The sequence below is a fragment of the Borostomias antarcticus genome (genome assembly GCF_949987555.1).
Source record: "Borostomias antarcticus genome assembly, chromosome: 29".
Lineage (NCBI taxonomy): Eukaryota > Metazoa > Chordata > Actinopteri > Stomiiformes > Stomiidae > Borostomias > Borostomias antarcticus.
In genome coordinates this window covers 5,161,200-5,173,699 of record NC_140262.1, presented here as the reverse complement: position 1 = coordinate 5,173,699, position 12,500 = coordinate 5,161,200, and the positions used below count along the sequence as shown (strand labels likewise).

Sequence of the window (12,500 nt, the reverse complement as noted above, 5' to 3'; positions counted from 1 at the left end):
CTAGCCTTGTTGTCCAGTGTTAGCACATACGCAGCAGAGCGGGGCGGCCTAGGATCTCTGTCACATCCTGAGCCCGTCTTGGCAGACTGTGTGTGTGATGTGTCATGGGTGTCTGTGCCTGTGTTCCTTTTAACATGATTAAGCTGTAGCGTTGGTACGTTCTGCCCCAGAACTTCAGGCCCCAATCCTGTCCAGACAATAGGGATGATCCACCACTGTGTGCGTGTGGATTTGAAAGAGAGGGATGGGCATCTTGAGGGCTGGTCTGGCGGAAAATGGCCACGTGAATTTGTCCCGGTGATTTATAGATCAAGAAGTAGAACATCTCTATAGCAACAAACCCAGGTTGAAGTCTGATATGCTTACATAGCAACAACATAACAATAACAACAACAACATAGACTAGCCCTCTCTTCTCTCACTCCCATGAACCTGAGTCCTCTGAGGGAACCAGTGATAAACATCAACCGCACCTCCAGCAGACAGGACATGTTCTAGCCTGGCCTGGGAGACATGGAGCTATATGAACGCTCCCACACCGGGTTTTAACCACAAATGTGTTTAAAGATGTACATTATGATTATATACACCCCCATCACTCAAACCCTCACATTTTGCTACCTCCTAGTTCCCTCTTGTGTTGCTGGAATATGCAGCTTGATGATTCTGCCTCATTCATCCAGTAGGCATTGATGTTCTAAACAGGAAAGGGCTGGGAGTGAGATGTTTGAGGTGCCGTATGAAATTACGGGGTAAATCTTTTTTTTCTTCTCACACATAGTTCACACACACATGCCTTCTGTCTTTCTCACCCTGGCGCAGCTGCTTAACAGCTGTCGGAGAGGCAGTAATCCTGTTGCCTACATTTCAGAGATATGCATCACACACAAAAAACAGTCTGGCTCCTTCAAATCACCCACACACACACACGGGGGGAAAAAAAAAGTTTATTCACTGATAAAACAACCGCAGAACGTTATGTTCTTTCATCCAGAGGTTTCAAACAGGCGCTTGTAGATAAATTGTTTAAAAACTACTGTGCTGCTAGAAATTTCACTCTTGAGTCTGGGCTGGCAGTAAAATATTTTTAACAATTTCTGTAAATCAAAGGACTTGCCAACCTTGTTTTTTCTTCCGAGCGAATGCAGACTTTACCTTTGGATTTCTAAATATGATTCTATAAAATGTCCCATGGTTTGGAATTCACTGTAGCCAGAAATGGGGGGCGGTGGGGGGGGGGGACAATGATGACGGTTCACCCTGACTGAGGGGGAGATGAGGGTTACACAATGAGAATCTTTGTGTGGTGTGGAGAGGCCATTTTACAGTCTCACAAGTCGCTGGAATCAATCACACCCTTTATCCCAGTGAAGAACGCACACACACACACACACACACACACACAGCTGAATGTCAGTATGTCCTGACTGTTTCCACCTCTAGAAAAGATGTAAAAGGTCCCAACATCATCAGCGCAGGCCAGTCTCGTCCTGTCATGTCATGACCATAGTTCAGTGGATAGGTCTGTAAATGTCTGGTCTTGCCCTGTGGTCATTTTTGACAAGGGCTGTCTGGACACACACACACACACAGTCCTGCTCTCCCCTTCAAAGACTTCTACAGATGGGGCCTGTCACTAGCAGCTGCCCCTACCTGCCATGGATGTGTGTGTGTGTGTCCAAATGTCTTCAATCTGTCATTTGAGCTTGGTCAGTATATCCTCTATCCAATTTGTGTGCAAACCGGAAAAAAAGCCAAATGGCTAACAGCATCAAAACTGACCCCTCAACCTATTACAGACCAAAGGGATCACCGTGTTACTGTCACTTATTTGGTCATGTACAGTTTGGAAACATCACTTTCTTGTTAAAGTAAAACGTGTTATAAATTAATCACACTAGACTTTTTCCTCACAAATGTTTATTAACGTACCTTCGATCCTTAGACAGATTACAATCAATATCAAAAGCCAATGTCACGTGTAACTCCTTCCGTAACCCCAGACACACGTATGTATCCCAATCTGCCAACATACTGTACATGACATATGCAAACATGGACTACAAAGTACAGCAGTTACATATGCTCTGTAACATGTGCATCACATGACATGAATGCAGGGCCAAGTTATTTACAATTGATAATCAAAAATGTAGTGTTTATCCATAATGTTCTTTTATTTATTTATTCATTTATTTTACATTATTAACATGTACTGTATCATCTGTTCACAGGGGAATAAAGCACAGTAGATGTAGGCGATATTTCTCAAACATCCTAGTGACCACACACACGCCACACCAGTTGTTTGTAAGCATCCTACATTCCTACTTCACCATAAATAATTACAAAAATATACCTCACTTCAAACAGAGCCATAGCAAGAAAAGAGCATACAGCCATCATGGAATGAAATGAAAAATAAAAAAACAAGAGTATCAACCGGTAAAAATGAGATAGTAAAATATAGAGAGACATGAGCAGAGGATAGGAAAGTTGCTTTTGAGGATAACCAGTTTATGAGGAGGAGGAGGAGGAGGAGGAGGAGGAGGAGGAAGAGGAGGAGGAGGAGGAGGAGAGGAGGCTGGTGTCTTATGGGAGAACAGCAGAGAGCCTGGAATGTTAGGGGTCCCAACACAGGGTGGAGGAAGTTCTGGAATGGTTAGGCTCGGTTGGGGGGTGGGGCAGAGTGAGTGTCACCAGGCGTGGGTTTCCCTTTGAAGGCTAACCACCCTCCCCTTTTAAAAGCAAAAGTGGGAGTTGTAGTTTTAATAGGAGATGAGTTTAACGTTTTGAGTATGACGGGGGCCAGGAGTTCAAAACTCTCCCAAGTTTCTGTATGTATCGGTTTAGTGTGTGTACATTCACAGGTACTCTCTCTGTCCTCCTGGGGGCTCAGTGTGTGTGTGTGTGTGTGTGTGTGTGTGTGTGTGTGTGTGTGTGTGTGTGTGTATGCGTGTATATGAGAGCAAGACTTGAGTTGAGCTACTTCTTCTTCGCATTGACGCTCTTGCACACCCAGTTCATGCCCTCCTACAAGAAGAAGAGACGAAGAGACAATGAGCCACCGATGCAGGAAGTGGTTATTCTGATTTCATGAACCTTCATCCTGGCCTCTGTCACTCTGGTTAGTGTGGTTGTATTTCTGGGGGTCTTGTCTCACCTGGACGCCCTCCCCGGTGAGTGCGGAGCAGGATTGGATCTGCCAGACGCGGTCCCGGATGGTGTGCAGGTTCAGACCCTCGGCGATCTCAGAGGCGGGAGCTGCTGTCAGGAGGTCCTGCTTGTTGGCAAAGATCAGCACTGGGACCCCACTAAGCTTCTCCTCCTCCAGTAACTCAGCCAGCTCCTACAACACACACACACACACACACACACACACAACACACACACACACACACACACACACACCTTCAGCATCTTAGTCTATGCATCAACGACACACACGTCCTAAAAGTTACGTTCAATTTAGGAGAACAACACATACCTGTCCCGTCTCCTCAAATCTCTTTCTGTCTGCACTGTCAATGACATATATCTGGAATACAGAGAGGGATTTCCATTCTCATCATGTCTAGAGCATTTAAAATGACGGTATGAGTGTTCTGTGGGACAATATTGGACATCATAGCAACCTCAACAAACAGATGTCAGTGGAGAGGGTGGGTTATGAGTGGGATCCACATTCCCAGAGACCAGGTCATTGTGGGGCAGTGACTCACCAGCACATCCGTGTTCTCAAAGTAGTTCCTCCAGTAGGGTCGGATCTTCCTCTGGCCTCCGATGTCCCACACGTTCAGTTTAAACCCCTGGGACTGGACACTCTTAATGTTGAAACCCTGGATAGACAGGAAGGAAATAACATGTTCAGAGGGTTGAGGGTTAGAGAACGTTGCAGTGTGGGGAATAATGTGTTTAGAGGAGACTGTGTGTGTGTGTGTGTGTGTGTGTGTGTGTGTGTGTGTGTGTGTGTGTGTGTGTGTGTGTGTCCCTACCTGTGTGGGGGTGATGTGGCTGATGTCTTCTGATGCTAGTTGTTTGAGCAGGGTGGTCTTCCCTCCGTTATCCAGTCCCAGCAGCAGGATCCGCACCTCCTGGTCCGGCGTGCTCTTCAGCTTCCGCAAGATCGACAGCAATCCCTGGAAGAGAGACACGCAAAAGCGTCACTTCAGTACACAGATACGCGGCGGTCCAGGGTCCCAGCAAACACACAACGTCAGGGAGACGTTCAGATCACGTCTTAATAACGTCCGTCGGTCCTGAACCCCGTGTGTTCGTCTGCTGGACCCCTCAATATTCACACGTCTGGCTTGGACCCCTCTAAGACGTCTGTGGACGTGCAGAACGGGTTCAATATCTGAACATCTAAAATAAACATTCATTCTGGCTCCTAATTGGATGTCTTTGGACGTCCGAAAAAGACAGAAAAGACGTATAAAAGACGTCTTTTAGACGTGTCTTTGCTCAGTGGGGCGGGAGCAACAGGAGATGCAAGTGACTGCACGGATAGACAGCATCCCCTCTCCTCCAAAACAAAATAACGGGCCTGCAGATACAGAGCTAGCTAGGACGTAGGCTGCTCAAGTCCATCTAAGCTAGGATAGACATGGAAACTAGATAATAAAGAGAGGATGGTTCTCCAAGACTTTCCCTGGCTTTCACTCTTCCGGATTGCATTAAAATATGTCAATCTACAGAGCTAGCTATCTCTAGTTAGCTAACTTAGCAGCAGGACAGACAACCAGTTGAGAGCAGAGATGTATTCAGAGGGAGATAACGGGCTAGCTACCCTGCTAGGCTAGGCTAGGCTAGGCTAGGTTAGGCTAGGCTAGGTTAGGCTAGGCTGGGCTGGGCTGGGCTGGGCTGGGCTGGGCTAGGCTAGGCTAGGCTGGGCTGGGCTAGGCTAGGCTAAGCTAGGCTGGGCTAGGCTAGGTTAGGCTAGGCTAGGCTGGGCTAGGCTGGGCTAGGCTAGCAGCTAATCTCATGATAGATCAACGGAGCAAGACCGCTGCAGCTTTTCCTCTAAATGCGTTATTTTTTACAGAAAATTATGCATTTGTGAAAAGGTACACCGGCATGAATATAAACAGAAGTTTTGAATGGTGTTAATTCCCACGTTTATTCGCTTTAATCTATATAAAAAGCTAATTATTACAACAAAATGAACTCACCATCTTGTTGCTTGATCTGCTCAAGACGCTGCCGAGGGTAACTAGGGGGAGTGACGTAGTACGCAGGGTGCTACGCAAGCACAAGTAACTAGGGGGAGTGACGTAGTACACAGGGTGTACTACGCAAGCACAAGTAGGCGGAGACGCAGCATTTTTGCTTCGTTTTTAACCTTCATGATTTAAATTCATGAAAAATATTGATCTGGTTCAAATAAATTATATAATTTAATGAAATATTCCACTACTCAAAAGAAGACAAACTGACTGTCTTTAAACACGTTTTGGTATTAATTAGCTAATTGAGTAGGTTGGCTTTTTAACGTTGCAAAATTTTATAACTTTTCATGTTCATGTATATACAATATTTCTTGCACGGATCTCGAAATAAAAAATAAAAATAAATAAAAAAGTAGAATAGACGAGGGAGCTGCCCCGGTCTGTGATTGGACAGCGAGGCGCCACGTGTTCCCTCCCTTTACTATCCGAACCAGCACGAATCTCCATTGAATATTTTGACAGGTTCCATCGCTCCGTCGAGGTTTGTGGTAATGTATTTACTCAATTTACTAAAGAAGCAATCAATCCATGCAAATATTAGTTATACTACAGTATTTCTCTAAATGTGCCTCCTGCAAAGCAGCCAGCAGCACTGATTATATTCCTGCCAGTAGACAACTATCAGAAAGTTGCATCAGTCTGATGCCTGGATGACAGCTCGTCGGTTCTTCGTTAGACCCGGGTTGGGTTTTACGGTGCATGAGTGACTGAGCTGATGCAATAGAGCAAGAGGAGTATCAGGCTTGCGAGCCAATAGCGAGATATTTCCTGGCTTGTGGTTTGGGATCCAGTGTTGTGGATAGGCTAAATATTCATTTTACAGCAATGTGGTGGTGGTCGTACAGTGTGATAAGCCACATGTACCTCCATGGCGTAGCCAGACACAGACTAACTTTAAGTAAGCCTCCAGCTGCATCCTCTTCTCGGTCTAATTTTCTTTTTTTTATCTACAAGGAGGCAAGAACCCTGCTCCTCTCCACTACCCTAGACGGTTGCTAGATCAATCACCCTAAATTGTAGATCCAGTTTATCAAGGCCTGGGACCTTCAGGGTAGTAGCCTACTCACCATACCTGAGCTTTACCCCAGACATGTCTGAACCTCACTCAGCCCTCTGTTTTCTGTAGGCTAATGTACAGTATGGTATTTGACCTCTCCTTGTATTAATTTCTATAGTCCTCATTCAAAGTAGGTCATCTGTGTATTATCGTTGTTACAGGACTGAGAGGCCAGCTTGGTTGTGCTTGTGTGTGTGTTGTGACGATTCCGTCTCGGTCACCGCCCTACCCGATGTAGTTGACTCCCAAACCATCACTCACTTTTTTCCACCAATCAGCTGTCACCAAATCCACTCAACCAATTCCAGTGGTTTATTTAGAGGCTCTTCCCTTATTCCCTAGAAGCGCGCGACAAAACAAGGAAGTGGCTAGACCGTCCTTTGTTCGAATTGTTTCATTGATAATAACCACCCAAGGAATAGCATTCAGCTGCGGGATTTACAAACTAGCGATTATTCACTGTAGCCTACTGATGAAACTTACGGGGTGACAGTGACGGTGTCGTGAGTGGAATTGTTATTTTGTTTTGTGCTGGTCGAGATTTAAGTTGTAGCCTACAGATCCAAAGACTGAACTGAGCCAAGGACTCTTAATTTTTGTGAGGTTTTGCGCTGTCGGAATTGGACTGATGTAGCTGGATCTGACTGATTGGTGCGATATATTTTCGATTTGTGATTGATTTATGGTGACGGCCTATGCGAATGAACTGCAATTTGTTTTGTTTAATTGCATGCTTTGGTTGAATATATTTTGATTTTGCTCCGTATATTACGTGTGCATGTGCCTTATTTGCCCTATTGAATGCAACGCATTGGTACGGTGTATTATTTAAATGTGTGTATAATGGTTATGAGAAAAATATAATTTAATATTAAGAACGGAAACATTGGTACCTGTATGAGGGTTCATGAGAGGTCAATATACTATAAAATATACAAATATAATATAAAAGAGCTGATACATGCACCCTTTGTGAGGTTGACTGACCATAGGGGATAAAAAAGAACCTTAAATCTTTCATTGTCAGGTTTAGCCTGACTGGCAACCACATTATAAAAATAGTCAAACCGTCACATAAAAAATGGCAACCACGAAGGGACCTATCAAGCTTTAATACAGTTATACCAAGACCGTTCTAAACTCAAACTTCTGATATAAGAGCACATTCAAAGATGCAACCATCCATCAAGTATACCTGAAAAGAAATTTAAAAAAAATCTAAATGGAGAGACAAGCAATGGAACAGGATGTGTTGACTCTTTTTGATCCCCTAAATGAGACAAGAATCCGGCCTGTACCCCGCCCACGTTCAAGAGGGACAGGAATAATGCCATCTCCTATTCAACACACAACATCAAACACCCTTGTGGATATGGACCTGACTCCGTCTGTGCCGATGGAGGCACCAGCTACTGCCCAAAGTCTAGCTCCACACATCTTCCAGGAGATGGACCTAACTGAATACATGCATTTTGCAGCAACAGCAACCCCTGGTGTCCACCGGGAGGACGTAAATGTGGAGCACAACACACATCAATCATTGTTGGAGAACTTCAATAAACTGACTGCTGAGCAACAACGCCTCAGTCAAACCGTGGATGGCGCACTGGAAGCTCTCACTCAAAAGCTCTTGAAAATGCACGAGCTTGGACAAAAACAATTACTGGAAGCCATGGAAAAGCAATTGGAAAAACATTTGGAGTTTAACCGATCACAGTTCAGTTCCACACTCTCTTGGAGACTACAGCAACACCAGTCACAAGTTATGGAGGATGTAAACCTGGCATTGGTTCCTCTGGTAACCACCATACGGAATGTGGCATCTGACATTACCAAATGTACACATCAGCTGGACACTATGTCATCTGAATTGACATCCGTCAGACAGTATACCCTCCATGCCACTTCCCAGGTTTCTTCCGCGGTCCAGACCACACCCCTTGCCCCTCTAGATGTCACGCAGCCAGTATCCATTCATCCTCGTCACCGACTGCAGTCAACCATGCAGGCTGGAGCCTCAGGACCAGAACTCCTTTCCCCTTCTACTTCTCCCCTTAAGATGGATCTAAGAAGCGGATACAAAGGGAAAAGCCCGATTAAACTGCAGTTCCCTTCTTTTGGAAGAGTTGAGGACACTCAAGATCCCCTACTGTACCTGGATACATGTCGAGATTATCTTGCCCTTCACCCTCTCACCGATGAGGAGCTGGTCGCCACTCTCAGAAGCGTGCTGCATGGCACAGCCCGAGACTGGTGGGACGTTGCTCGCCTGGACACCACCTCCTGGACTGAGTTCGAGCAGAGGTTCCGTGCAGCCTTTCTGTCAGAGGATTACCAAGATGAGCTGGCGGAGAGAGTACGGACTCGTGTACAGGCTGAAGGGGAGTGTATTCGTGATTTCGCCTATACTTACCGCTCTCTCTGTAGACGCTGGAGGCCTGACATCGAGGAGAAAGAGGTCATCAAGTTGATCCTGAAGAACATTAATCCTCACCTAGCCAGCCAACTGAGAAGCACTCAGGTCACCTCTGTTGACTCTCTGGTCCGCCTGGGCCAACAATTGGAGAAGGACCGGGAGAACCAGCTCCAATATGAACAGAGAAAGAAGGCATCAAAACAACAACAGCAACTCAAACCTACCCCGTTTTTGCCTACACATTCAGCCTCACCAGCTACATCCATCTCAACCCCTAACCCTTCTCAGGTGGTGTGTTGGAGATGCAAAAGTTCACACCCACCTAGAGAGTGCCCTCAGTATCAGGCCAACAGAGGCAACAAATACTCAAAGTCCTCTGGGTTACAACCTGGGCTGGGTTCCAATCCCACAATATCCACTCTCCCAGCCTCTGAGTGTCCTGGGAAATCACCACTTTCCTTTCAATCCTGCAGCTCTGCCTCTTTGAACTCACTTCCTCACCAGTTGTTGATTCCTCTTATCATCGGTCCATGGAAAGGCGCAGCCATTGTGGACACAGGTTCAACCTACACCCTGCTGAATGAAAAACTCTGGACAGAGGTGAAAGGCAGCAATGAGGAGTTGAAACCGTGGACACAGGGCCCACTATACCTGGCGGATGGGGGAACCAGACAACCCCTGGGGTGGGGAGACATGACCTTCACTATACACAACCGAACATGGGTCTTCCCTTCTGTTGTGCTGTCCTTGCAATCCCTGGCCTTCCCCGTTATCCTGGGATTGGACTTTCTGTTCTTTAGTGGACTCCAGATCAACATCATTGAACAGACCTACTGGTTCTTGCAAGATCCACAGGTCAGACATCCATTCATGCGCAGCTCACTTAACATCAATGACTGGGGACCAGCCTCACCTGTCGCATTTTTTTCTGCTACAGCCCCGTGTGACCTTACACTTCTGGGTGCACTAGAAGAGGGGACCGATCCACTCCTCCTGGCTGTCAAAGATGTTCAGCTCCCAGAAAAGGAAAAAACATGCTTCCTGCAGCAGCTACGAGATAATGCAGATGTATGTACCTCAGCACTGGGCCGCACCAGTATCCTGACCCACAAGCTCTTCCTCACACAGGATATACCTCTCAAGCAGAAGCCATACAGAGTCTCTCCACCTAAGCTCAAAGTGATGAAGGAGCTCATTGACGAGATGCTGGCCGACGACATCATAGAGCCATCATCCTCTGCTTGGGCTGCACCTGTAGTGATGGTACCCAAGAAAGATTCTGTGTCGACTACCGGAGACTGAATGCCATCACGCACACTGATGCCTACCCCTTACCCACGGTTCAGGAGATCCTGGAGTCTCTCGCAGGAGCTGCAGTGTTTTCCACCCTTGACCTGAATCGTGGATATTGGCAGGTCAGAATGGATCCAGAGAGCCAGAAAAAGACAGCGTTTGTCTGTGCTCATGGGCTCTTCCAATTTAAAGTCATGCCCTTTGGCCTAAAAAACGCCCCAGCCACTTTCCAGCGGCTCATGGAAATTACCCTTGGGAAGCTTCGTGGGAGAATCTGCTTTGTATATCTTGATGACATCATAATTTACTCCCCGACCTGGCAACAACACTCCTACGACATTCAAGCTGTTTTCAATGCTCTGAGGAATGCCAAACTGACAGTCAATATGCAAAAGAGTCATTTCTTCCGATCTTCCCTTAACTTCCTGGGCCATGTCGTCTCTGCAGTTGGTGTTCAGGTGGATACAGAGAAGACACAAGCTGTACAGGATTTCCCTGTCCCGAGGAACCTCAAGGAAGTCCAGAGGTTTCTAGGAATGTCCGGGTGGTACCACAGGTTCGTGCCTAACTTCTCCCAGCTGGCAGAGCCCCTGAATGCAATGAAGCGCAAGGGAGCCAAGTTTATCTGGACGCCGAAGTGCCAGGATGCCTTTGAGACCCTGAAACGCTGCCTTGTGTCCCCGCCCATACTGGGACATCCAAACTTTAACCTGCCCTTCATTGTCTACACCGACGCCAGCGAGGTTGGCCTTGGTGCAGTTCTGGTTCAGCAGACGGGACTTGGGACCGAAGAGGTTCTAGCATACGCCAGTCGCAGTCTGAACACCGCTGAAAGGAACTATTCCACCACCGAGCAGGAGTGTCTGGCAGTCGTCTGGGCGTTGGAAAAATGGAGATACTACCTGGAAGGAAGGCTGTTCTCTGTTGTGACGGACCACTCCTCTTTGGTGTGGGTTTTCAAGACCCAGAAACCCAGCACCCGTCTCATCAGGTGGGCCTTACGTCTCCAGGAGTTCATTTTTTCAGTGGAGTACAGGAAGGGAAAGTACAATACGGTGCCTGATGCGCTGTCCAGAGCCCCAGCTGATGGACATAGTCCTCCCTTGCCCACCTGTGCCTCTGTCCTGTCCTTCAAGCTGGATCTGGTGAAAGACCTGCAGATCTCAGACGAAGCCCTCTGGAAGGCTCAACAAGCAGACCCAGACGTACGGAAATTGTACCAGTCTGTTGTGGATCAGGGTGAAGTTGTGGAGAACTCGGCTATCAAATATACCATCTTGGAGGACAAGGTATACCGAGTGGTGCAGCTGCCTCATAAGACGCTGTACCAGGTATATATACCATCACCGCTACGAACCCAACTGCTGCAGCTCTTCCATGAGGACCCCTTGGCTGGCCATCTGGGGAGGTTCAAAACCTATAAAAGATTGCAAGCCTTGGTTTATTGGCCAAACCTAAGCTTCGATGTCAAACATTATGTCCAATGCTGTCAGATATGCCAACAACACAAGCCGGAATGCCGGAAACCTGCTGGAAAACTCCAACAGACTGTCGTCCATAGCCCTTGGGAGATGTTGGGGGTTGACCTGATGGGCCCTTTCCCTAGAAGCTCCAAGGGAAATGTCTACCTCTTGGTATTTGTAGATTACTACTCACGATGGGTGGAGCTTTTCCCACTACGACGTGCAACTGCTGAGACTGTGTCCAAGGTACTTACAGAAGAAATCCTAACCCGCTGGGGAGTACCAAACTTCATCCTTTCAGACCAGGGCTCACAGTTTGTTTCCTCTGTCTTTGAAAGTGTCTGCAAGCAGTGGAACGTGGGTCCGAAGAGGACGACCGCTTATCACCCGCAGACAAACCTAACAGAAAGGATCAACCGGAATTTAAGAACCATGATTGCCTCCTATGTTGATGACAACCATAAGCACTGGGATAAATACCTACCCGAATTCCGGTTTGCATTGAACTCTGCTGTCCACGAATCCACCGGAGTGACACCTGCTGAGGTGAACCTCAACCGGCCTCTCAGGGGACCCTTGGAGGTTCTGTTGCTGCCCCGAGAGTGCACTCCTGACGCCCCAGCATTTGGAAAGGTTGCCCAGCTGTGTGAGCTAAAAGACTTTGTCACCAGCAAGCTCAAGAACGCTAGACAGAAACAGAAGAAATACTATGACCAACATCGGAGGGAAGTGGAGTATAAGGATCAAGACCGAGTCTGGATGCGCACCCACCCGTACTCCAAAGCTGAAAAGTCCTTCTCTGCGAAAATAGCCCCGCGATGGAAGGGACCTTACCGTGTCATACAGAGAGTGGGTGCCCTTACCTATCAGATTGCATTGGAAGACACTGGAGAGGATGTCAGAGTGGTGAATGTCACCCGTCTCAAGCCCTGCTATCCCTCTGCCAAGGAAATGGAGGAACAACAAAGTCGTTCAGACCGACAGCGTGTCCTTGACATTTTTGCTGAAGAGAGTGGGGATGAGGAGTTTCTGGGTTTCAACTC

General features: G+C 47.1%; 2 protein-coding genes across 3 annotated transcripts in view; one reads left to right on the top strand and one right to left on the bottom strand.

Annotated features, from left to right (window-relative positions):
- Positions 1–1,915: 1,915 nt before the first annotated feature.
- arl3b (ADP ribosylation factor like GTPase 3b) lies at positions 1,916–5,202 on the bottom strand. The gene is made up of 6 exons (XM_084459676.1): positions 5,172–5,202; positions 3,996–4,139; positions 3,723–3,839; positions 3,488–3,538; positions 3,164–3,349; positions 1,916–3,033 (listed from the first exon to the last, which is right to left on the bottom strand). The coding sequence occupies exons 1-6, from the start codon at positions 5,172–5,174 to the stop codon at positions 2,986–2,988; spliced, it is 549 nt and encodes a 182-aa protein (XP_084315802.1). The 5' UTR covers positions 5,175–5,202; the 3' UTR covers positions 1,916–2,985.
- Positions 5,203–5,660: 458 nt separating this feature from the next.
- Positions 5,661–12,500, top strand: part of sfxn2 (sideroflexin 2) — a 12,705-nt gene continuing 5,865 nt past the window's right edge. Inside the window, exon 1 of one of the 2 annotated variants that reach the window (XM_084459667.1) lies at positions 5,661–5,709. The gene's annotated coding sequence lies outside the window, so the exon portion shown is untranslated. Of the gene's footprint in view, positions 5,717–12,500 lie in introns of both variants that reach the window. The other variant, XM_084459668.1, reaches the window with a different exon arrangement.

Bases quoted from the DNA above. Each gene is read 5' to 3' on its own strand.
- arl3b (XM_084459676.1), bottom strand. The intron at 3,350-3,487 runs GTATGTGTTGTT...TGTGTGTTGTAG, and splicing joins GATTTGAGGAGACGGGACAG to GAGCTGGCTGAGTTACTGGA. The intron at 3,034-3,163 runs GTGAGACAAGAC...TTCTTCTTGTAG, and splicing joins TCACCGGGGAGGGCGTCCAG to GAGGGCATGAACTGGGTGTG.